Source organism: Hordeum vulgare, chromosome 3H, assembly GCF_904849725.1.
Source record: "Hordeum vulgare subsp. vulgare chromosome 3H, MorexV3_pseudomolecules_assembly, whole genome shotgun sequence".
NCBI lineage: Eukaryota > Viridiplantae > Streptophyta > Magnoliopsida > Poales > Poaceae > Hordeum > Hordeum vulgare.
In genome coordinates this window covers 594,800,240-594,826,767 of record NC_058520.1, presented here as the reverse complement: position 1 = coordinate 594,826,767, position 26,528 = coordinate 594,800,240, and the positions used below count along the sequence as shown (strand labels likewise).

General features: G+C 44.6%; 2 protein-coding genes and 1 non-coding gene across 4 annotated transcripts; 2 read left to right on the top strand and 1 right to left on the bottom strand.

Annotated features, from left to right (window-relative positions):
* The first annotated feature begins 3,354 nt into the window (after positions 1-3,354).
* On the top strand, positions 3,355-11,889 carry LOC123440925 (amino-acid permease BAT1 homolog). 2 transcript variants are annotated; one of them, XM_045117464.1, is made up of 7 exons: positions 3,355-3,857; positions 4,160-4,178; positions 4,579-4,798; positions 4,963-5,144; positions 10,398-10,687; positions 11,195-11,324; positions 11,416-11,889. In XM_045117464.1, the coding sequence occupies exons 1-7, from the start codon at positions 3,472-3,474 to the stop codon at positions 11,764-11,766; spliced, it is 1,578 nt and encodes a 525-aa protein (XP_044973399.1). In that variant the 5' UTR covers positions 3,355-3,471; the 3' UTR covers positions 11,767-11,889. The 2 variants fall into 2 exon arrangements, with proteins under 2 accessions (XP_044973399.1, XP_044973398.1); XM_045117463.1 differs by having other exon boundaries at positions 11,195-11,889.
* LOC123445831 lies at positions 9,434-9,572 on the bottom strand. Its single transcript, XR_006631198.1, has one exon. It is a non-coding gene; the product is annotated as a small nucleolar RNA Z247 (small nucleolar RNA).
* Positions 11,890-12,486: 597 nt separating the features above from the next.
* Positions 12,487-23,132, top strand: LOC123440924 (amino-acid permease BAT1 homolog). The gene is made up of 7 exons (XM_045117462.1): positions 12,487-12,907; positions 13,021-13,039; positions 13,493-13,712; positions 21,638-21,819; positions 21,919-22,208; positions 22,508-22,637; positions 22,728-23,132. The coding sequence occupies exons 1-7, from the start codon at positions 12,552-12,554 to the stop codon at positions 23,076-23,078; spliced, it is 1,548 nt and encodes a 515-aa protein (XP_044973397.1). The 5' UTR covers positions 12,487-12,551; the 3' UTR covers positions 23,079-23,132.
* The last annotated feature ends 3,396 nt before the right edge of the window (positions 23,133-26,528 follow it).

Below are 26,528 nucleotides of genomic sequence, written 5' to 3'. Positions count from 1 at the left end.
TATGTGTCTCCGGCCTCCAACGATCAATAAGTGCAGTGACTGCCGCAGCGTTCAGATTGGGCGTTGACCGACTCACAAGCTGAATGAATGGAAGGAGTCATGTCATCTCGATGTATGGGGTGTACCGCTCATCGTACTGCATTACAAACGAACCCCATGAGATCGGATCTTCAAGGGCATAAGCTCGTGCAAACAGATAGGAGTAAGTGATATCATTACATTTTCATCTTATTAAATACATGATTTTTTATCATATGATATACTTACCATTTTCTTCTCCGACATCAAATAGGCCCGGTGTTCAACGTTATAAACATCATTCAAAAGCCACACCATCCTACAAATCACAAAAAATACTCATATTCAAAAAAATACTCATCTACTAATCCACCCATCTACATATTACTAATATCCTAACTACTCATATGAATCTACTCATATCCTAACTACTCAAATTCTAAGAACTCATATGAATCTACTCATATCCTAACTACTCAAATCCTAAGAACTCATATCCTAACTACTCATATGAATCTACTCATATCCTAACTACTCAAATCCTAAGAACTCATATGAATCTACTCATATCCTAACTACTAAAATTCTAGGAACTCATATCCTAACTACTCATATCAATCTAGTCATATACTAACTATTAATACTAACTACTAATATGAATCTACTCATATCCTAACTACTCATATCCTAACTACTCATATCAATCTACTCAACAAAAACCTATTCCACTTGGATAGAAGGATGAGAAACGAAAGAGATTACCTAGTAGTCAACCTTGGGGGATCAATCCAAGGAAGAAATCACCAGATCTGAAGGAGACGGGGGAGGGGATTAGGGATTGGATGAGAGCCACCGTCGCTGTGCGTGTTTCTGTTTGAATGAGGGAGGGGAATGGGGAGGGGGGCTGGCCCGTGCCTGTTAAGTCAATGTGTGGCGTCTAAGCGTTCGGCGCCACACATTACAATGTGTGACGCCTGAGGCTTAGGCGTCACACGGCCTGGGGGATGGGCCCTCTCTGCCAGGTGGTCGGGGGGTGTGGCGCCGAACGGCTAGGCGTCACACAGTGTAGTGTGACGCCTAGGTGTCGGGCGCCACACAAAAGGGTTAGTCGGGCGAAATATTTTCCCCAAGGGATCACTCTGTGAGTTCTTTGTCTCCAAGGGTTATTTTTGTCAATTTTGCCCATCCTCGTCCATCATCCATGGCGATAGGTTCCGCCTCCTTCTCCTTCATCAATGCACCCCTTCCTGCTTACAACTTCTGACTCCATGACCCTCACCTCTGTCACTATTGACTTTATCCAGCCGTACGCCTCCACCTCTGGGTAGACAGAGGACGAGGACCTGAAGGCCATCATGGATTTGGACATGTCGATGACTATGGGGGAGAATACCCATCAAACTTCTCGTTAGCAGGGGAGGCCCATCAATGGTACTACCCTCGTTACATAATAAGTGTGATGGTTTTTGTTCAAATTTCAATTAAAATCACAACACCTTTTGGGACGAAACAAAACCACCAATAGAGAGGTTGAAGCGCCTGTCAATATCAATGGTCAATGATTTTTTGGTAGTGTATGGATCAGACTGTATGACTTACATCCATGAATAATTTCAGTTTTTGTGTATATGGAAAAGCTCTACACACGTGTACTAAAAGTCAACGTAGTGCAGTTTCAAGTTTGATATTAACACAAGATATGTTACTATACTAAAGCGGGAAGCATTCAGTTTTTCTCCTTTTCTTGAATTTTTCAGCACCTTTTACTGTTCATTTACGTGACAACATAGAACAGGAAAGTGAACAGCGCCCATTAATAAGCAAGGTTGAAAAAAACGCCTGCGGTCCAAAAAGATCACGCTTATAAAAAAAACATGGTTTAGAAAGGAACTGAGATTTTTTGTACACATTATTTTTCTTCCCCTGCTTCACCCTCACGTCTTTATATAAAAGGTTAAGATTTAAGATTTGACTGCACGTCATTTCTTTCCATAGGCGTACCGATGCAGCGCCTCGTCGATCGTCACCGGCTTCTTTTCAATGGTGGTGCTGCCGAGGCACAAAACAATTAAACTGGTAATAAAAATTCATAAACAGTAATCCATAGGAAAAATAAGTTATTGTTGATTATTGTTCATTTTTACACCACGACATCAACGAATACACAATAATAATTACTCGAACAAAAATGGAACAATGAACATTAATGGTGAATAGTAATCCAGATTTGTTTTTTACACATCATCTCTCTCTGTATGCCCCATCCTCGCATCCTTATATAAAAGGTTAAGATTTACGATTTTTCTACACATCATTTTTCTCCACTGGGGTACCGATGCACAGCCACCTCAATCTTCTTCCGCTCCTCTCGGTGATGATATTGTCAAGGCACAAAACAGTAAACGAGAACAATTTATTTGCATGAACAATGATTCATAGGGAAAATAAATTCTCTGCTGATTACAATCCATTTTACACCACGAGAACAACCAACAATTACCCAATAAAAACAGAAAAAGTATCTGAACGAAGTCAGAAATGTTAACCGGAACAATAGCCAAAATAGAAACCAAAAAGTAAAACCAACTAAACGGGACAATACCTGAATAAACTGAAAACAAAATGAAATATTGTCGGCTAGGAACTAGATACGGAATATAGGTGAAAAAAATACACAAACTGGACAAGATATATTTTCCTACTATAGGGTCTACACATTGGTAACGATCCCATTTGATCTCATTATTGACCAAACAAGACATATCAGAACGAATCCAAATACATATTACAACTGCACCCATCATATTTTTTCTTACTTACGAGAGGGGAAAGTATGTTCTTGCAAAAAACAGTAATAGGCCAGTCGACTTACTTAATTTGTCAATTCATTTCATGTTCGTTAGATGTCTGCACAAATCATGGGATAGAAATTAATTCGTGCTTTCCTTAAAATTATATTTTCTCACATAATACGTATTGTTGTTTTTTGCTTATTCCGGAACATACAGGCGAAAGTGGTCACGAGCGCAGTGCTACTATATACTCCTAGAATGCCCGGTCTTTGTCGCCCCTGAGAAAATGGTACTCCCTCCGTTCCTAAATATAAGTCTTTTAAAAGATTTCACTACAAACTACATACGGATGTATATAGACATATATTAGAGTGTAGATTTATTTATTTTGTTCCGTACGTAGTCTTTAGTAAAAAAAATTAAACGACTTATATTTAGGAACGGAGGGAGTACACACGATTGAATGACAGGATAAATCTTGGATAAGAGTCCCTACGTACATTGCTGCCTTGATGCAGGAACGGCGCCGCAACCGTGGATCATTTCCACTCCCAGCTCCCCTCTCTCTTCTGACTACCTGCAGTACACCAAACACCATTTCCCACAAGCTCAACTGCCCAAGTAGTACTAACCGGCTCGGCCAAGCAGAAGCGGTCGAGATATGGCCGTGTCACCACGCTCCGTCGCCGTGGGCGTCACCGACGCCGGCGCCGGCGGCGAAGACGACGCGGACCGAGCCCGGTTGCACCAGATGGGCTACAAGCAGGAGCTCAAGCGCGGGCTGAGCGTGGTCTCCAACTTCGCCTTCTCCTTCTCCATCATCTCCGTGCTCACCGGCGTGACCTCCACGTACAACACTGGGCTGCGCTACGGCGGGCCGGCGTCCATGACGCTGGGGTGGCTGGTGGTGGCCGCCTTCAACGGCTGCGTTGCACTGTCCATGGCGGAGATCTGCTCGGCGTACCCGACCTCCGGCGGGCTCTACTACTGGAGCGCCAAGCTCGCCGGCAGGAAGTGGGCGTCCCTCGCCTCCTGGGTCACCGGCTGGTAAGAGTTAATTACTCAATCTCTTGCACTCCAGTTGGCATAAGTATGCTTGGCTGTTCATGCTTAATTAGCTTCATGACAAGGAACGAGTGACTTTGATATGCTGTTGAAGTGTTGTACTTCGAATTTTCTCTTCGTTGCATTGGGTAGACGGCCGCTATATATACATATGTCATTGAATTAGTAAATTTGCTCAAAATTTGGATAGCCACAAACTCGACCATGTATATATCCCTTTCACCAAAGCAAATTAAAAGAACTACTTGTCTTCCTCCCAAGTTTGATATGCTCTGTTTTTACAGGTTCAACATTGTGGGACAGGTACTTCGACTTCTATCTATATGCTCCTTTACAGTTCGTACATGTGTTTTGAATTTTTGGGTGAGGGTTCCGGTTTGTACAACCAATATAATAGTAGCGTTTTTTTCGAAGAAATATAATAGTACTTCAGTGCTCTACATCTCGACAACTTGAAGCCAGCAATAAGAAATATGTGCCCGGCCGGCAAGACCGTTGGATTTCTGGATAAAATAACAGTACCGTGTTCAGAACGGGAGATCTTCGACATCGCTGTCGATCTTCAGCCGAGTGGGCTGACCACTGGACGCAGTGAACTCATCATACTCCAATCAAAGAGCAGATAGATAGAACTAAATTATTGGCACGTTGCTGACGCAGTCCAGCCTCTTCTTTTGACCGCCCTGCCTGCCTGCCTGCCTAGTGGGCGACGGCCACCAGCGTGGACTTCTCCTTGGCGCAGCTCATCCAGGTGATCATCTTGCTGGCCACCGGCGGCACCAACGGCGGCGGCTACGTTGCGTCCAAGTACGTCGTGTTGGGCATCTACGGCTTCATCCTCGTCCTGCATGGCCTCATCAACAGCCTCCCCATCCACTGGCTCTCCTGGTTTGGGCAACTCGGCGCTTTCTGGAACGCTGCAGGTATATATTCTCTGATCCTAGTTTTGTTTGTGCATGCATCTTGTTTTGATATATATGCATGCATATTTCTTACCATGGTAGTACAACATTGTACACAACTACACATCAACTTTTTGTTGGTCTTTGATTGTTGGTGCGTGTGTGTACTCTGAACAAAATGGTAGGTGTGTTTGTGCTGGTGATCTTGATTCCGTCTGTTGCCAAGGAGCGATCGAGTGCCGAGTTCATCTTTACGCACCTCAACACGGACAATGGCATGGGCATCCATAACAAGGCATACATTCTAGGCGTGGGGCTGCTGATGAGCAACTACTGCATGATCGGCTACGATACCTCTGCTCATATGGTACATGACGATGTTGATTCATTCCCACATAAACTTTTGTTGATTACTTAGTCCATTTACTCACATATGGAGTCCAATTAGAGCATGCCCTGTTTCTAGAAAGTCATTGCACTATGAAAATTATGGGAGCGTCTTACCCTGTTGGGGCGACGGTTTCATGTTATATAGCCAGGAGTTGATCCCTGGAGATAGATTTAAGTCATATACTTGGAGTACAAGATAGGAAGAGATAGATGCGGTTACATAAGATAAACCTTAAGGCCAACAACCTATTCTATCCTTTAAACCTAAAGTCTTGATCTCCAAGATAAGATATATCATGACGCCTGTTGTACGTTGTCTAACATCCTCCCTTAATCACAACTTTGATAAGTTGAGATTATACTTGAATTCTTCAAAGCTTTTGAATGGCAATGCTTTGGTGAATTCATCAGCCACTTGATCCCTGGAGTGGATGAATCGAATGTCCAGTTGCTTATTAGCAACCCTTTCTCTGACAAAGTGAAAATCTATTTCAATGTGCTTGGTCCTGGCATGAAAAACAGGATTGGCTGACAGGTATGTAGCACCAAGATTGTCACACCATAAACAAGGAGCTTGAGTACTCTTTATACCAAGTTCCTTTAGCAGAGACTGAACCCAAATGATTTCGGCAGTGGCATTTGCTAATGCCTTATACTCTGCTTCTGTACTTGACCTAGAGACTGTAGCCTGTTTCTTAGCACATCATGATATAAGATTGGGTCCAAAGAACACTGCAAAACCACCTGTTGAGCTTCTGTCATCTAAACATCCTGCCCAATCAGAGTCAGTAAAGGCACTGACAAGAGAAGATGGTGATTTGCTAAATGCCAGTTCAGTATTCAAAGTATTTCTAACATATCTGACAATACGTTTAGCAGCAGTCCAATGAACGGTAGTGGGTGCATGAAGAAACTGACATACTTTGTTGATAGCAAAAGAAATATCTGGCCTTGTGAGAGTCAAGTACTGAAGTGCACCTACCAAACTTCTATAGTTGGTGCTATCTTCTTGATTCAAAGATTTTCCTGTGTAAGAGATAATTTTTCAGAACTGGATAATGGGGTTGATGATGGTTTGCACCCCTGCAAGCCAACTCTTTTGACAAGATCAGTAGCATATTTTTCTTGAGAGAGATGAAGATCATTTCCATGTTTCTTCACTTCAATGCCTAGGAAAAAATGTAAATCTCCTAGATCCTTAAGAGCAAACTCAGACTTCAAGTCTTTTAACAAACCTGTCACTGCCTCATTTGATGAACTTGTAACAATAATATCATCAACATAGATAAGTACAAATATGGAGGTGTTTGCCTTATTGTAAATAAATAATGATGTATCAGTCTTGGAGGGAGAAAAACCAAGTGCTTGTAGTTTGTTACTGAGTCGTGAGTACCATGCTCTTGGTGCTTGTTTTAGCCCATATATGACTTTATCAAGCTTGCACACATGTAGCGGAAACTTTTTGTTTTCAAACCCAGGAGGTTGTTTCATGTAAACGTCCTCTTCCAGAACATCATGAAGAAATGCATTTTGCACATCTAGTTGTCTAAGGCTCCATCCCCTGGAAACAACAACAGATAGGACAAGGCGAATGGTGGCAGCTTTAACAACATGACTAAAGGTGTCCTCATAGTCAAGACCATATCTCTGTTTAAAACCCTTTGCAACAAGCCTAGCTTTGTAGCGGTCTATGGTTCCATCAGACTTCTTTTTTATTCTGAAAACCCACTTGCACTCAATCAAATTTTTACCTTGCCGTGGGGGAACTAGATGCCAAGTCTTGTTTCTCTGAAGAGCCATGTGTTCTTCTTACATAGCCTTTCTCCAAGTTGCATCACCAAGAGCCTCCTGAAGTGTGCCAGGTTCACCTGTGGAGCAAGCCAAACCGAACTTGGTAATATTTCTGTAATTAACAGATTTGATTACCCCTTTCTGGAGACGTGTACGTGGTGTAGGAGGTGCATCCTCATGCACATTAGGTGCAGCCATAGAGGATCCAGGGTTGCCCCTGACAGCATCATGTCCCGAGGTGGATTCACCTGCGGCTGATGGATGCATGTGGGGATCTTCTGTGGACGTCGAGACACGCACGGGTGGAGGAGCCGGAGTTACCAGAGGAAGGATCAGCCAGCGGCCGATCATTGGCTGATGATAAGCCTGGTCGGACACGACCCTCACCAACCCGTCGGCGTGCGTAGCAGTGGCCCGCATCGGTCGGCCACCGAGCCAGAGGAGGTCGCGTGTCCGCGGAGGAGTCGCGACCAGGACTGTCATCGTCATGGGGCGCCGAGGGTTGCCCAAGCGCCGAGGCGGATCCGCTGCTGCACTGTTGGAGCGGCGATCACGAGGCGGATCCACTGCTAGTCTGTTGCAGCAACGATCCCGAGGAAGATTTGCTGGCGAGCGGGGCGCACATGAAATATGGCCCTGTTTCTGCAGTGTTTGGCGCTGATTCGACCGGAGTTTGGGGGAAAATTTCCTGCATAATCACATAGGTCATGCGCACAGTTATGGGGGTTATTCAACAGTGATTCAGCATAATTATTTTCCCCTATGTCACCACTAGTGAGATGAGAGGGCAAGAGAAGAATCTCTTGGCGAAGAAGTGCTCCGGCGTTGGGATGAAGATCAACAAATGGAAAGTTTGTTTCATCGAAGACCACATCTCTAGAGATGTAAACCCTGCCAGTAGGAACATCAAGGCATTTGACGCCTTTGTGTTGAGCACTGTACCCGATAAAGACACATTGCTTGGAGCGAAACATGAGCATTCGATTATTATATGGTCTAAGAGTTGGCCAACATGCGCAACCAAAGACACGAAGGGAGTTGTAATCTGGTTTTGTATGGAGGAGTTTTTCAGTGGGAGTGTCATAGTTGAGGACTCGACTTGGCAATATATTGATGAGATGCACGGCAGTGAGAAAAGCTTCATCCCAAAATTTAAGTGGCATGGAGGCTCGTGGGAGAAGTGCAAATCCTACTTCTACTATATGCATGTGCTTGCGTTCAGCGGACCCATTCTGTTGATGAGCATGAGGACATGACACATGATGATACACACCAAGTTTTTGAAAGAAGGAGTTTAGTTTTTCATACTCCCCCCCCCCCAATCAGATTGGACAACAAGTATTTTGCTATCGAATTTTCGTTCGACAAGTGCTTGAAAATTTTGAAATACTTGGAAAATCTCAGATCTATTCTTGAGAAGATAGATCCATGAGCATTTACTGTAATCATCAATAAAACTCACGTAGTAGGTGTATCGACCAACTCATGAAGGGGTTGGACCCCAAACATCAGAAAAAATAAGTTGAAGTGGTTTGGTGGAAACACTTGTAGAAATAGGATATGGTAATTGATGGCTCTTGGCCTTTTGACACAAATCACAAATCGTTCCACTGCTACGCTCTCTAACATATGAGAGCTTATTGTTTCTAAGTAATCTCTCAACTAAAGAAAAAGATGCATGCCCTAAACGATCGTGCCACAGAGAGGATGAAAGCTTCGTGACACCATATGCTTGTTTATTGAGTCTCCTAAGTTCAGGAATCAACGGATAAAGCCCTCAAACGCATCTACCTCGACACAGGATTTTCTTCGTGACCCGATCCTTGATAAGAAAGAAGAATGGGTGAAACTCAAGAAAAACATGGTTGTCAAGGGCTATTCGATGAACAGAGAGAAGATTCATGGATGGTTTTGGGACATGCAGTATTTTTCTAAGATAAATTTTGCGGTGAGGGGTTTTAATAACTGTGTGACCAATGTGACTAATCCGCATACCTTCTCCGTTTACAGCATGTATTTGATCACCACCTCGATACTTCTCGCGCATAGTCACCTTTTCCAGCTCTCACTTGATGTGGTTAGTGGCACCACTGTCCACATACCAGTTGGTATCGACGTCGTAGGAGCCATCAGCACTGCCGGCCACCTTTTTGTCTTGGGATGAGTCGCCATCATCCTCAAAACGGTACCGGCAGTCTTTCGCCGAGTGCCCAAACTTGCCACATATTTGACACTTGATGGCGTCGGGGCGAGACTTGGTGGAGGGGTTTGGACAGGGACCCTTGGAGTTGTTGTAGGAGGGTCGCCCGTTGTAGCTGCTGTCGTTGTTGCCACGAGAGGGGTTGCTGTTTTTCCCTCTGCGCACCGATCCTCGGTAGCGAGAGTTTCCTCCACTGCCACCGCCGCGGCCACGGGAGGCAACGTTGGCGGAGGACTTGAAGCCACCGCCGTTGCCTTGGTAGAGCGCCACCCTCTGATCAAAATTGCTCATCTGAGCAAAGAGCTCATTGAGCGTGACCGGGGTGGTGCGGGCGTCAAGTGCTGACACCAACGGTTGATATTCCATGTCGAAGCCGGCGAGGATGTGGGAGATGAGCTGATCGTCGTCCAGCGGCTTGCCTGCAGCCGCGAGTTCGTCCGCAAGGGAACGCATGTGTGCGAAGTATGTCGCTACAGATTGCTTCCCCTTCTGCGCATTAGCTAGGGCTATGCGTATGCTGTTGATGCGGGACATGGATGTGGAGGAAAACATGCTTGCAAGCGTTGTCCAGAGATCATGCGCATGGGTGATGGAGGTGACCTGCACAAGTACTTCCTTTGACAGATTATTCAACAGATATCCAAGTACCTGCTGATCCTCCCTGACCCAGATTGGATGCAGGGGGTTTGGAGACGTCTCTTCCTTCCCATCCGCTGCCTTGCTGATGACAGTTCGAGTGGGTTCCTTTACTGATCCATCGGCATAGCCGAAAAAACCAGCACATCGCAGCTGAGGCGTGATCTGTGTCCGCCAGAGCACATAGTTTGTGCGGGTGAGTCTCTCGGTGATTTGTCCATTAAGGCTGCCCGAGGAGAAGCTTGAGGAGGAGGAAGACATGATGGTTTGGCTATGGTGGCTAGAAGCTAGATGTGGTGGAAGGGATTGCTCTGTATACCATGTGGAAATTATGGGAACGTCTTACCCTGTTGGGGCGACGGTTTTATGTTATATAGCCAGGAGCTGATCCCTGGAGATATGCGTACAATGGTTTAAGTCATATACTTGAAGTACAAGATAGGAAGAGATAGATGTGGTTACATAAGATAAACCTTAAGACCAACAATCTATTCTATCATTTAAACCTAAAGTCTTGATCTCCAAGATAAGATATATCATGAGGCCTGTTGTACGTTGTCTAACATGCACTACACCATCACCAATGATCTTTGGTATATGCAGACAGAAGAAACGAAGAATGCGGACAGGAGCGGTCCGATCGGGATTGTCACTTCGGTCGCTCTCTCAAACATCTTTGGATGGATTTACCTGGTGACCCTGACTTCAGTGGTGACTGACATCCCGTACCTACTAAGCGCCGATAATGACGCCGGCGGCTATGCCATTGCTCAGGCTCTCTACACCGTATTCAACCGGAGATACGGCAGTGGTGTTGGTGGGCTCATGTGCCTCGGCGTCATTGCTGTCGCCATGTTCCTCTGCGGTGTTGCCTGCATCACCAGCAACTCAAGGTTCGTCACTAGATTAGCATCAACTTTGGATGTATTATAATTGTTTACCATTGTGAACTTATGACGTCATTTTTCGCTACGTACGTCTCCCGCTCCCACCTCCTGAATCTGTTGTGTTGCATTCCGGTCGCCTCTCAGCTGTAATTAGTAAAAATATATCAAATACCTTCTGATAATTCAGCAAACGTTACATGTCCCATTACATCCATAATAGGTTGGTATTATGATTTCGTTGGTTACGCTTTTTCGCAAATTTGGACTGTGGCTTGGTAGTTGCCATAAAGGAGGAAACAAGGGAAGATATCGATATTTGCATAGCTTTTTGGACGTCATACGAGGGTCATGCTCACACATGTGGTTCCAAACTACAATTTGTATTTATGTTTGTTTTTGTAATTTTTGTTGTTGCGATGCACATGTATTTAAGTAGCACCACACAATAAGTGAGAGAAACTGTTGTGTCGCAATGTATTCTCTTCATTGGTCATGCTTTGTGTTGTGGCGCAGGATGGGGTATGCCTTCTCCAGGGATGGAGCTATGCCGTACTCGCACCTCTGGCACCGGGTGAGCAAGCACGAGGTGCCTTTGAACGTTGTCTGGCTCTCCGTGCTCGTGGCCTTCGCCATGGCTCTCACGGTACGTACGCATGTTTCAAAGACTCGGTGTCGTACCCCGAGTTCTCGACTGACACCTCATTTCCTTGCTTCATGTTATTTGGCGTGCGAAGTCGCTGGGGAGCCAGGTGGCATTCCAGGCGATGGTGTCCATTGCGACGCTAGGGTTGTACATCTCCTACGCGCTGCCCATCTTCTTCCGGGTGACGACGGCCCGAAAGTCATTCGTCCGAGGGCCGTTTCACCTCGGCAGGTACGGGGTGATCATCGGCTGGGCCGCCGTGCTGTGGGTGGCCTTCATCACCGTGCTATTCTCGCTGCCGGTGGCATATCCGGTGGGAAAGGACGTCTTCAACTACACGCCGGTTGCCGTCGGCGGGGTGCTGTTGCTCAGCGTTGGCTCCTGGGTGTTCCATGCTCGGTTTTGGTTCAAGGGACCCATCATGAACGTTGATACATACTAGAAATATGAGCCTTGTAAGCTTAATTAGTTTAATGGCTAGTTGATGTTTACGTGTTGTTGATGTTTACCATGTGAAACATAAACATGTGAATCATCTTCCTTCTTTGAAGCAAAATTCAACGTACCATTTTCTTCTACATACGCAACATTGACCCTGTTTGGATCCATGAGTTAGAGTTAGAGTTGGTTAGATTGGACCAATCTAACCCCAAAACATCCAAACAGCGAGGGTTAGAGTTGGTTAGATGCATCTAACCCATTCAAAAAAACTAACCCACCCAAGAGATACTTATTTGGGTTAGAGTTGGGTTGGACCCACAAAAAGTTACTTTTCTCTCTACCTTCACCACACCAAATCATTGATAAAGGAGCCAAATGATTGGAAAATGTGCATTTATTGACAATCTAACCCTCCCAATCTTTGGTTAGAGTTAGTTTAGGGTTAGTCCAAGGTTAGAATCTAACTCTAACCTCTAACCGAGTTAGAGGATCCAAACATGCCCATTGGTCTAGTTTTCCCCTTTGGTCAAACACGTAGGACGAATCAGAGGATCCAACGGGGACATCGAGCAGTATAACAAATTATTAACAACTCCTGCATGATTTCTCCGATGCCGGCAAGGCGCGGACCGTGGATCCTTTCCACCCTGCTCCACTCCCTCCTCTTCACTCTCTCTCTCTCTCTCTCTCTCTCTCTCTCTCTCTCTCACCAACCAAACACCATCTCTAGCAAGCTCGACTACTTAGTTACCTAGAGGAATTTGCAGCGGAAAAGATCGGCCGACGATGGCGCCGCGACGGAGCGCGGACGAGACGGCGGACGCGGACCGAGCGCGGCTGCACCAGCTGGGGTACAAGCAGGAGCTGAAGCGCGGGCTGAGCGCGGTGTCCAACTTCGCCTTCTCCTTCTCCATCATCTCCGTGCTCATGGGCGTGACGGCCACGTACAACACGGGGCTGAGGTACGGCGGGCCGGCGTCCATGACGCTGGGGTGGCTGGTGGTGACGGTGTTCAACGGCTGCGTGGCGCTGTCCATGGCGGAGATCTGCTCGGCGTACCCGACCTCCGGCGGGCTCTACTACTGGAGCGCCAAGCTCGCCGGCAGGGAGTGGGCGCCTCTCGCCTCATGGGTCACCGGTTGGTACGTGCTTGAGCACTGACATGTTGCAACTGGAGTTGGTAGTAAGATCGTGCTTGCATGGTTTGCCGTCAGGAGATGAGTGATTTGGACACACTGTTTGTTGTTCTTTGCAGGTTCAACATCGTGGGACAGGTACGGCTCCAACGTCATATAGGATTAAGTTTTGAGTGTCGTTAGACCAGTTGGCTGCAGCTTGAGTAACACTAATTAGTAATTACCATACCAATTCTTCAATATTTCATTTGAAAAATAAAGAAAAAAATCTTCAACAATCTTTCATTTAGATGAATCCATACAATACTCCAGTGTTAGTCAACTTACTCTCTTAATTAGCAGCCCTGCGGCAGTGGCCGGCTGATGCAGTGAACTCATACTACTCTAATACTCCCTCCGTCCCAAAAAATTTGTCTTAGATTTATCTAGATATGAATGTATCTAGTCACATTTTATTATTTTAATACATGCATTTTTAGACAAACCTAAGACAAAAATTTTGGGACGGAGGGAGTGGTATATTTCATGTAAACTATTGGGAACGTTGCTGACACGGTCTAGCCACCTGTGTTGACCGTCTCGATCATGCAGTGGGCCGGCACGACGAGCGTGGACTTCTCGCTGGCGCAGCTCATCCAGGTGATCGTCCTGCTCGGCACCGGCGGGGCCAACGGCGGCGGCTATCTCGCCTCCAAGTACGTCGTGCTGGCCATCTACGGCGTCATCCTGGTCGTGCATGGCCTCATCAACAGCCTCCCCATCCGCTGGCTCTCCTGGTTCGGCAAGCTCGGCGCCTTCTGGAACGTCGCCGGTATGTATGTGTGTTCGTACTTTGATCCTTGTTTATTTGTCTAGATGTATGTATTTGTTGCTCCACAAAATACTAGCATAATATACTCCGTATGTCGGAAATCCACATCTTCAACTTTTATATATCCAGTTTTAGTTCAGCCCTTAGACTATTAGTCAATTCTAGACTTGGTCTCGAATGGCATTTTGCACCAAACTTTTGAAAATTGGGTAAATTTGGTCCTTGACATGAGGCAAATGGGTGTTTGTGATGTCATGGTGATGACTTTGCTTACATGACATAGTCAAAAAATAGCTAAAATATCACAAAATCTAGAAAGAAACGGCACAACATAAGAAGAGTTAGCAAAACAAAGAAAAAGCTAGGGAAAAGTGTAACCTTGTTAATGTTGTCGGGGAATAGTCTCTGACAGGGTTTGGTCTCTGAAGAAATAAGGAAATGATTTTTTTTTTGATAAGGAAGAAACGAGCCCCCGGCCTCCGCATCAATCGATGCATGCAACCATCTTATTGAAGATAAAATAAACAACGTGTGATGTCCACGTAGCTCCACGCTCGACAGCTCGAGGTATGAAATAAAACGAAAATGAAATTGAGAAAAAAAACTGCCACATCCGGCGTGCGTAAAAGTAGACTACGATGCCTATACACCTAGCCTATTATTAGCACGCCATCCAAATCGGTTGAAGATAACCCGTGCGACCATCTCCCATCGATTGCACCCAATATCCATACGTCCCCTGGAGTCCACATGACTGAGTAACGACCACGTACGGATCCAAGATGTTGCTCTGAAGATAACCTGCAAAAAATTATTGAAGTTCTTGCCATTAAAAGTTATATCATTTCTGGTATTCCATATAGCCCAAAACAAAGCACATATCCCAATCCTAATAAGTTTAGATATTTTAACGTCAACTCCGTTGAGCCACGTTGTAAATATTGAGCTAATACATGTAGGTGGGACGATATTGAAAGCTATTTGAATAGTTCTCCATAATAGTTTTGCAAGCGGGCATTGTAAGAAAAGGTGTCTTATTGTTTCATTTTGCTCACAATAGCAACAATTGGATCTACCTCTCCATCGACGTTTAATTAAGTTATCTTTGGTTAATATCACACCTTTGTGTATAAACCATATGAAAACTTTAATCTTGAGCGGCACTTTGATGTTCCAAATTTTTAATGATCTGGATAATGTTCATGTATTAATCAGATCCAAATACATGGACTTTACTGAGAATACCCCATTCGCAGCTAAAATCCACCGAACATTATCCGTGCGGTTTGATAATTGCACCTGCATCAGTCTCCTAACCAGATGCAACCATGCATCCCAGCGTGCTCCCACTAAAGCACGCCTGAACTGCATATTAAGAGGGACCGATTGTAATACCATAGATGTATAGTCCTCTTTACGTTGTGCAATATTATATAACAGGGGGTATTGAAGTGCAAGAGGTGTATCCCCAAGCCAAGTATCTTCCTAAAACCTTGTTGAGGTACCATTACCAACTATGAATTTCACTTTCTGGAAAAAGGTCATCTTTATCTTCATTAACCCTTTCCAAAAAGGTGAGTCATTAGGTCTAGATGTAACCTGGGCTAAAGTTTTAGAATGAAGGTATTTATTCTTCAATATTTGAATCCACATTCCTTCAGATTCTGTGGATAGCCTATATAGCCATTTGCTAAGCAAACATATGTTTTTCACTTCCAAATTTTCAATGCCCAAACCCCCCTGGTCTTTGGGCCGACATAACATATCCCAACGTGCCAATCTATATTTCTTCTTAGTTTCATCACTTTGTCAGAAGAAACGAGATCGATAGAAATCTAGTCTTTTTCGCACCCCTACTGGTATTTAAAAAAAAGACAATAAAAACATGGGTAGGCTTGTTAATACTGAGTTGATTAATATTAGCCTCCCTCCATATGACATAAGTTTGCCCTTCCAGCAACTTAATTTTTTTTCAAATCTATCTTCAATACATTTCCATTCTTTATTTGTCGGTCTTCTATGATGGACAGGGATCCCGAGGTAATTAAATGGTAGTGAACCTAGTTCACATCCAAATAACTGCCTATAAGCGTGTTGCTCCTCTTTTGCCTTCCCAAAACATAAGAGTTCGCTTTTATGGAAATTAATTTTCAGTCCCGATAGTTGTTCAAATAAGCACAATAATAATTTCATATTCCTTGCTTTAGCCATATCATGTTCCATAAAAAGAATTGTATCATCCGCATATTGTAAAATAGATACACCCTCATCTACGAGATGCGGAACTAGTCCTCCAACTTGGCCCTTATCTTTGGCTCGATTAATGAGTATTGTCAACATGTCTGCAACTATGTTGAACAACACTGGAGACATTGAGTCACCCTGCCTTAATCCTTTATGTGTTTGAAAATAATGACCTATGTCATCGTTCACTGTAATTCCTACACTTCCTTTCTGAATGAAAGTATCAACCTGATCTCTCCATCTTTGGTTAAATCCTTTCATACGTAAAGCCTGTTGAAGAAATGGCCATTTTACTTTATCGTAGGCTTTCTCGAAATCTACTTTGAAAATAATCCCATCCAATTTCTTTGTATGGATTTCGTGTACCGTTTCATGAAGGACCACAACACCCTCTAAGATATGTCTCCCTGGCATAAACGCAGTCTGCGTCGGTTGGACAACTGAGTGAGCTATCTTCGTTAATCTATTTGTACCAACCTTTGTAAAAAATTTGAAACTCACATTAAGCAGACAAATCGGTCTGAACTGCTCAATGCGTATAGCTTCCACCTTTTTTTGGCAATAATGTAATAGTTCCAAAGTTTAGGTGGAATAGGTGCAGCTGGCCATCAAATAAATCCTGGAACATAGGCATGAGGTCTCTTTTGATGATATGCCAACACTTTTTATAGAATTCTGCCGGAAACCCATCTGGCCCCGGTGCCTTATTCTGTTTCATTTGTGTGATTGAATCAAGAACCTCTCTCTCTGTAAATGGAGCTGATAACACCTCATTCTCCTCTGCTTTGAGTTGAGGTATATCTTGAGTTAAGGCTTCATCCAAAGAGACCATCGTCTCTTTTGTCGGACCAAATAATTTCTTGTAATATTCAGATATGTATATTTTTAAGTTCTCATGACCTACTATTGTTCCCTCATCTTGCTCAAGTTGTGTAATTAATTTCTTTCGATGTTTGCCATTTGCAATCATATGAAAGAATTTAGTATTATCATCCCCATGAACCACCTTTGTAACCTTAGCTCTTTGTGCCCATTTAATTTCCTCTTCTCTCAACAATTTTTGCAAATCCTTTTCAGCATTAATTTTATTAATTCTATCTGATAAATTCAGCTGTGTTGACTCGGCTTTCACGTCTAATTCTTCAATCAGACGAGTCAGTCTTTCTTTTTCTATTTTATATATACCCCTCTGATTTTTCGCCCATCCTCTTAGAAATTGGCGCAAATGTCTTATTTTATTTTGCCATCTTTCTATGTTCGTATATCCACCTAAGTCCCTAGCCCACTCTGTAGCTATGAGATCTATGAAACCTTCTTGTTCAAACCAACTTAGCTCAAATGAGAAGACATTTTTATTCCCCACATGGTTGGCCGCCCCTGAGTCGACCATGAGAGGTGTGTGATCGGAGATGGCTCTCTGTAGAGCCCGTACTGTGACAAAGGGATATTTTTGCTCCCACTGGACACTCGTGAGTACACGATCCAACTTCTCATATGTTGGGACCGGTAGTGAGTTCGCCCATGTGAATTGTCTACCAGTGAGCTCGATCTCCCGTAGATCAAGACTTTCAATAACCATATTAAACATAAGTGACCATCGTTCGTCAAAGTTATCATTATTCTTTTCCTCCTGTCTTCTAATGATATTAAAGTCTCCCCCCACAATAATTGGAAGTCTTTCTTCTCCACAAATTCTTACTAGATCAGCAAGAAAGTCAGGTTTTAGTTCTGGTTGCGCCGCTCCATATACAGCTACCAAAGCCCACTTGAAGCCATGGAGCTTCGACCTCACACGAAACTTGACGGTAAACTCGCCGTAAACCACACTCATCACCTCTAAAGTCTCACATTTGACACCAAGTAAGATACCACCGGATCTACCCCTTGGTGGCAAACAGTGCCAATCAAAATCAACCCCTTCCGATAAGGTATTTAAAAATTGAGGTGTGAAATTATCCCTGCCAGTTTCTTGCAGAGCCATAAAATCAAGCTTATTTTCTATCGATGTATCTCTAAGGAACCTCCTTTTAGCCAAGTCCGCTAGACCTCTGCTATTCCAGAAAAGTCCTTTCATATTTCATCATGAAACTTTTTCTTTTGCTTCACTCTAGCACTTCTTCTTACCGCTGATTCGGGAAAAACCTTCCTTTTCCAAGGTCTCTTTGGTTTTTCCTGAATCATTTGCGTGTTACAATCTTGGTTAATTATTGGTGGAAGAGAACCATCAATCAAAGAGGCCGTATACCCCTCTAATTCCGTATTCTCCACCTCCTCTTCCTCTCCCTCTAAGTGTACTAAGTTATGACATGGATTTTGTAATTCTGCACCACCTAAGTCATTAAAATCTGTTTCATTCATTGGTTTCACCGCTGCTAGATTTTGAATAAACTCTATGGTTCTATCTGCTTCTAAGTCAAGAATATCATTAATGGATTTAGCTAATTGTTTGCTAGAAGTACCCAAGGAAATTCCTATGTCGCTAGCATTATGCAAAATCTCTGAATCAGTAAAGTGAAGTATTGAAGCAGAATGATCAATATGCATACCTGTAGATGTCTCAATGTCTCTAAGCTTCGCTTCCCTCATGGCACGCCCTAGCGACATATCATCCGCATCCGGCTGCTCCTGGATACGTTGACTGAGACGTTGATTTCCGGTAGAAGGATCTGAAATTCCGCCAAATGCGATCACATCATCTGCAGATACTCCTGTGTTTCTGTGGCATGTCGCCTCAATCTCGGAAGTATACTGAACCTGGCTAGTCGTTACAGATTTAGTACCTTGTTGATCATCATTTTGTGCATTCGGGTGTATATTAGGAGATCGACCTCTGTCGATGCTGTTACTATAGTTGCTGCCCGAGCCATAGTCCAGTCTTACTTCCTGTGCCGTGGACGAAGTGTCCCCGTTGGTTGGTATCCCTTCATACCCTGCATGCCATATATATTTGCAGAATCATCCATTTGTGCAGTAGAGACGGTAATGCACTTTCTTCCTGAATCAAGATCATGCATGTCATCCTGTACTGTGGACGTATCCTCACATGCAACCGAGTCTGCATGCCCATGCATGCCAATCGGTTGTATATCCCCCGTGCCCTGCATGTATGTCATATCTGCTGTGTTCAACACCTCTTGTTGTACCCCCAGCGTTGGCGTTGTAGTGCCGTATTGTTCCTGAATCATATCCTCCTCAGCTGCTTGGTTTTTACCCTCGTCGACGCATGCTGCTGCGCAAAGGCTAGCCGGTATAGGCATCACATCAAATGATCCAAACCGTATTGTAGCCATGTGTGAAGTAAAGGAAGAAGGTGCACCGCTATTTATCGGCTTATCATTAGTGGAAGAAGATGGAGGATTTGTGTTTGCGTTGGGTCCATCGGATTGCTCATCCTGCTTCGCTTGTCCGTGATCCCTATCCCGATCCTCACCATCCGCCATGTGAACATCACCATCTTGTGATTGTTGTTGGGTCTCCTTCTCCACCTCTAGTTCTAGATCATAGTGCACTCCATCATAAGACCACGGAGCATAGTCAGGAATGCACTCAACATCTAGGACCATCACACGCACTCTGGCTATCCCCCTTTTGCGAGTAAATGGCATATCTATTATCTCCGTTTTACCAATCAAGGATCCAAGACTCCATACGATGAGGAAGTCATTAAGTAGGATCTCAGGAATGCCTGAAAATCTGATCCAGACCTTCTGTAACCGTGTACCCTGTGGTTCCGGTTTTTTACATTCCTCAAACTCAAGTAAGCATTTGCTTCCACTAACCTTGCTGACCCCGAATGCGAGCAACCGTTGAAGATCCTCTCTTCTTGGAAACTCAACTTGAAAGCATTGCTCATCTATCTTATCTGGTGCCCACTGGTATGTCTCGGACACAAGTCTTCTCATCTGTTGAGAAACTTGTTCTGCTGTTAGCGTCCCATTTGTTACCTTTACCAGTCCCGTTCTTGAACTCTCAAGGCGAGGCGGAGCGAGAACAGATGAAGATGTTGGTGTCTCAAAAAACATAAGTCTGCTCTGACAGACACCATAAATATTGATCACCGGCTTGGGAGCTAAAAGAAGTGTACATGCAGCTGCATCATGCCCAGGTTTCTGACAAATATCACAAATAGCAGTGGTGCAGTCGACTACAAAATGACCAGGCACCCCACATCTGTAACACGTCAATTTTTCCTTCTTGCGAGCTGCCTTATTGGGTCGCGTTGTGTCTGTGTTCTCAGCCGTCTTAGGTGGAACGTCCTCAGCAGCAGCAGAACTGGAGGTGTTACCTAGAGCCACCTCATTTGTCGTTTGTGGAACTTCCTTCCACTTAGGCACCAAGTTATTCCGCCCAAAGGTGCGCACTCCGCCACCCCCACGCTGCCTATAGTTTGATCCCCTAGCACCTTCGACAAAGTTACCATCCGGAGGTTGAAAGGGTCGGTGCCACTGATTACCTCCCCCTGTACCTCCTCCGGTGTTCCACAGCCCGCGACCACCTCCTTTACCGGTGTAGTTATCGTTCCAGTGCTGTCCGAAGCTCTTGTGACCCTGGTACCCGCCTCCTCCTCGATACGGACCTGAACCTTGTCCAGTCTTAGCAGCCCCTACAGCAGGCCCCTGGTTGTCCCGTGTTCCAGCATGCACATGACGGTCCATGTGGACAGCACCCTGCTTATCTGGCTGTAAAGCTGGGTGCTTCGTCTCTGTTGAAACTGGTGGCGCTGCAGTAGCCTGCTTTGCATTAGCATATGAATCCGGCGGCTGGCCAGAGCCTTGCGCCGCCATGTTCGCCGCAGCCGGGCGAAGTGCCGGCACACGACGTGCTCGCCCCAATATCGACGGAAAACCTGACGAGGCAGGACGGAGCTGTGTCTTACAATCCGATACGGCAAGAACCCTAGCTCTCGGTTCGTCGGGAAGAGGTGAACCGCGATAGGAAACCAACGAGTCCGATCGGGAATCCAACTTGTTATCAGGGCTAACCTCCGTGTCAAGCTGGGCCGAATACCCAGGTGACACTGGCCCGTTCATGAATCCTGATGGCCCATCTTGACCAACCAGTTTTTTCAAACGTGATTGCCGTCTTTCGCGGATCCCGAGATCCAGTCCAACCGGCGACGTCACCGGCGGCCGCACCGTGGACACTGGATGTTTCTTCTTTCTGGCTGGAACTTCCTTCCATGAATCGATGAAGTCCGCAAGAGTTAGAGCTGGTAATCGTACCTTCGGGATTGGTCCTTTCCACGGTCTTCCTCTGTATCGCAGAAGCCGATGTTCTCCGGTGAACAATCCGTCGTAGTACTTCGACCCTGTCCTCGGCGAGTTCTCCAAGCCCAGACCATGCGCGATCGGAAGGAGGCACCACGACGTCGATAGTCTGTGCCACTTCTTCCTCTGTATAACCAAGCTGCAACGATTCACATACCAGGTCTGATGGAGATGGCGATGACACCTCCGGTAGCTGCAGACCAGGATCGTCGTCAGGGTCTACGTCCTCGGCCAGTGCCTAGAATCTCCCACCCACCCGGCGTTGCCCAGCGAGAGTGCCACCGGTGGTGGCCATCGGAGGAAATGATATGGCATGACATTCTACAAGCAAAAAAGAATTCATCAACTTTGTTTCTTGTCTCTTGACTTATGAGTAGAATTATAAGAAATTGTCTAAACTCTCTGAAATTGTAGGTATCTTGGTGTTGGTGATCCTGATTCCCGCAGTTGCCAAGGAGAGGGCGAGCGTCGAGTTCATCTTCACGCACTTCAACACGGACAACGGCATGGGGATCCACAACAAGGCTTATATTATGGCGGTGGGGTTGTTGATGAGCCAGTACTCGGTGCTTGGCTACGACGCATCTGCACACATGGTAGATGATGTTTATGTTTCATTCTGCCGATCACTTAATCTACACACATATTGTGACCTCATGGTATATATCCTGGCCTGCACTTGTACACATGTGCAGACCGAAGAAACAAAGGGCGCAGACAGAAGTGGGCCGATCGGGATCATCAGCGCGGTGGCTCTCTCGTCCATCTTTGGGTGGATCTACCTGGTGGCCCTCACGTCGGTGGTGACGGACATACCGTATCTGCTGAGCCCCGAGAACGATGCCGGCGGGAATGCCATCGCCCAGGCTCTTTACACCACCTTTCGCGCGAGGTACAACAGCGGCGTAGGAGCGGTGGCTTGCCTCGGGGTCATCGCCGGTGCCATGTTCCTCTGCGGCATCGGGTCCATCACGAGCAATTCAAGGTAATTCGTCTTCCAAAATAATTAATCATCGTTTCAAAATATGCTTTTGCTATGTTTTGTATATAAATCAACAACACAAGAAAGTACATGACCTACCGATACAATATGTCGGGGAAGCCCACTTACAAAGTAGATCACAAGATAACCATGAATCTAGAACAAACCTAACCCCATTAATAATTATCACTGGAGTATGCATTTGCATGTCCCATGATCAATGTTATTAAATCTATGCAAATTGGTTTAGTTTCTTATTAAAATTATTAAGTTGATGACACGCCACAACTCCCGTGACACAGGATGGGTTACGCCTTCTCCCGTGATGGGGCAATGCCGTACTCGCATGTGTGGCACCGGGTGAGTAGGCACGAAGTGCCGTTAAACATGGTCTGGCTTTCTGTCTTCGTGGCATTTGCCATGGCCCTCACGGTGAGCGACTACTTGCAACTTTCTCCCATCATCTGAAAATATTCTCCCGCGTACCATCTCTAAATTTCTTGCCTCGTATTCTTGGCGCAGTCATTGGGCAGCCAAGTGGCATTTCAGGCGATGGCATCCATTGCGACGATTGGGCTATACATTTCCTACGCGCTGCCCATCTTCTTTCGCGTGACCACGGCCCGGAACTCATTCATACCGGGGCCATTTCACCTTGGCCGGTATGGGGTCACCGTCGGCTGGGTAGCAGTCCTTTGGGTAGCCTTCGTCACGGTGCTCTTCTCTTTGCCGGTGGCGTACCCGGTGGCAAAGGACGACTTCAACTACACACCGGTGGCCGTCGGGGGCGTGTTCATGCTCAGCATTGGGGCATGGGTGCTCCATGCACGTTTCTGGTTCCAAGGGCCAATCATAAATGTTGACACGGTCTAGAAATTTGCATATTGTAATTTTAGTTGCACATCAAGAGTTGGGTTGTTGATTAAAAAGGTGCACTGGCTAGATAGGTTCATGTGTGCAACGGTGTTATCGTTACAAATCAGTTGCACATCAATGAAAAGGTTGATAACCCGCTTATATGACACTTTTATTTATGTGGGGGACAGGGTGATACAAAAGAATTAGAGGAGTGGGCTCTTAATCAGTAGCACACATCGACAAAGACACAGTAAATACCGATGAAGATGAAAGATATTACTAGCCCAATAAACAATATACGTATTTTGTAACTATGACCCTGCCACATAGGAACTAAGACACAATGGCGGGGAGCCAGAAGTTTCAACATGGGCAAGTGAAGTTACAATTTTTCTTAGCACAGTTGTATAAAACATGAAACTTCACAGTAGTGACAACCAAGCTACAAATTATTCTCTGTAGAGAACATCTCAAATAATTTGTTAAATTTCAAAACCAACATTTTCGCTTCAATAAATCAACAATATATATCAACAAATTTGATTCATTGCTACAGTGAGTCAACCAATAAGTCGATGAGCCTCTGTTCTCAATTGGAGAAAACAAATCAGAAATTTGCAAGTTGGTCCTGCGTCATTGGTCATCACCATGAAGCGGTTAACGGAGCATGCCGCATGAGTCGTGCCTACCAAAGTGTCGAGGAAGAGGGGAGCATGAGAGTGTCGTGTAGTTTGATGGCATGGGTGAAGCAAAGTATGGTGTGGCGTGCCTGGATGGAGTGCTAAGCTTTACAAAACCACGCGAAAGGTTCCAAAAGTTTCCCAAAACCAACTTCTTTACTCCCTGCTAAATGGGCAACCCACTCCTAGCGTGTTGATGGTGAGCACTATCGTGTCGCTCATAGAGCATAGAGAGCAATAGATATCATTCATGAGCCCTCAACGTTGTGAGCTCATATCTCACGCATTTGCTGGGCTCATTTCAACATTTTTGGTTGCGCATGTTGTGTTATTGGGACCATGGCAGCTAAAAATTATTGTTAGTGCAGGCGGAGAAGGGTGGACGGAGGGGAATTTCCTATACGCCGCTCATTGCGGCGAGTAGTCGTCGTTTCGCATAGGAGGTGCAAGCGAGCGCCGGGATTTGGGCCGGCCCGTTAACACTTTCACCGATCCCTGTTTTGAAAACCTCTATAGGTTTTCAGCCAGTTTTTTCCGGTTTTGGGAACTTCCTAGAACATTCCTTGAACCTTTTTTTATTTTATTGTTCTTTTTTTCTGTTTCTGTTTCGAAAATGTTCTAGATTTTCAAAAAATGTTCCAGAATCTTAAAAAATGCTTCAGAATTTGCCGGAATTTGAAAAAATGTTCCGGAATTTGAGAAAAAATCTGGAATATGAAAAATGTTTCGGAATTTGAAAAAATGTTAAGGAATTATAAAAAAATGTTATGGAAATTAAAAATTGTTTCAAAATATGAAAAAGTGTCCCGAAATTTCAAAAAATGTTCCGGAATTTGCAAAATGTTTCTGAATTTAAAAAAAAAACTCCCTCTGTTTAAAAAATGTTCCAGAATCTGAGAAAATGTTCTGGCATTTTAAAAAATCACCCAGAATTTTAAACAATGTTTCGAAATTTGAAAAAAGGTTACGGACTTTGAAAAAATGTTCCAGAATTTTATTAATTTTTTCGGAAAATTGAAAAAATGTTCGAAATTTTGAAAAATGTATTCCGTTTATTTTTTACTTTTCCGTTTATTTTTTAAAAAAATCTTCAAATTCCTAAAATATTTTTGGTTTTTTAGTAAATGATCTGGATGTTCAAACAAATTTTCAAAAAAATGTTTATAATTTAGAAATGTTTCAACAATATTAAAGAAAAATTGTGCTTCCAAATTTGTTCTCATTTTTCTAAAATTGTTCATAGTTTCAAAAATGTTCATGTTTTTAAAAAATGATTGGGAAATTCAACTTTAGTTCGTTTTCATAAAATATGACGAAAAAAAACGAACCAAAAAAAAGAAAGAAAGGAAATAAGCAGAAACGGAAAAAAAGAAACAGAAAAAAAAGGAACAGGGCCGTCCCAGTCGGGCGACCGCCCTGTGCGACCAAGGGACTCCCGAATGCGGCTGGTAGGAGTTCCCGGACGGAGGAGGGCACAAGATGTCGCAACTGTAGGTCTCTCTTATTGCGAGACCGTAGCATCGCTCATCTCAAGCAATTTATGAAGTGGACTGGCTCAACAAGGTGTAAGAATTAAGAGGTTGTGCAAAGCTTTTGATAGCATGTTCTCCTAGTTTTGGGAGGTTGTACTTGTTTTACTTTGTTTTTTCTGTGTTTTTTCAATCAATTTTCAATGGTTTCTCTTTTATTCTTTCTATTTTGTTTACCTTGTTTTCGTTTTCTCAAATACATGTCAAAAAAAATATAATATATGTTCATTATTTATCTGAATACATGTTGAATATTTTAAAATACACAAATATTCTTGAAAATCATGTAAAAAATTATTAGGTGTTAGAATTTTTTAAAAACGTCATGAACATTTTTTCTATATTTTTTAATTGCACGAACGAATACCGGACCAAAGTGTGTACTGTCGAGCGCACATGTCCGTACCCTTCAACTGAATACCACCAACCAAGCGGAGCAAGTGATCGGCAACGGTGGACCAAATTTGGATGGGCCCACTATCTTTTCTGTTTGTATGAAATCACTAGAATATACTTATATTCGTTGGGACGCACGGGTAGTTAGCTAGACAACAGCACAATCCAAATTACAGTAACAAACAAATGAGAGTCAAAAGGCACCATGAGATATCGTCATGGCAAAGCTGATGACTATGGGCCCACTCAGCCAAGCCGGTGACTAGCACCAGCCCCTCGCAAGCAAGCAACCCATACAAGTCGTCTGAATTCAAAAAGGGGCCCACTGTCTTATTGGTGCAGCAGAATCATTTAGGACAGTAAAACTGCACCTAAATCGAGCTCTCTCACGCTCCCAACACTAACGACCATCAGATTTTGCTTGCCTGGGGAAAACTAGGTACGCCGCCGCCGCCGCGAGATAACGCACCTAGCTAGCCGGCGGTGAAATCATCTCCCCCTCGATCCTTCCCAGTGTCCATTGCCTCCAGGCCGCTACCACCTCACCTCCCTATTTTGCTGCTCTGTGCTGGTCGGAGGGGAGAGGAAGATGAAAGGATGAGCACCAACGGATGGGAGGAAGGGGAGCTCGAGCTGGAATGGACAAGGCCGAACGTTTTTATGTTGAGGGTCGGCCCTGGATCGTGCCTCCGATGAGAAAATGAGTGTGCGCACGCCTGCCCTTTCGTGCGGCGGGACGCTGGTGACGTGCGCTTCATCCAACGGCTCAGAGAGAAGGTCGTGTTCTAGTTCGAGTCAACCTTATCCACCTGTCGTTCTCCCTCCCTCTCTCTCACGCGTGTCCCCGTCTCTCTTGTTTG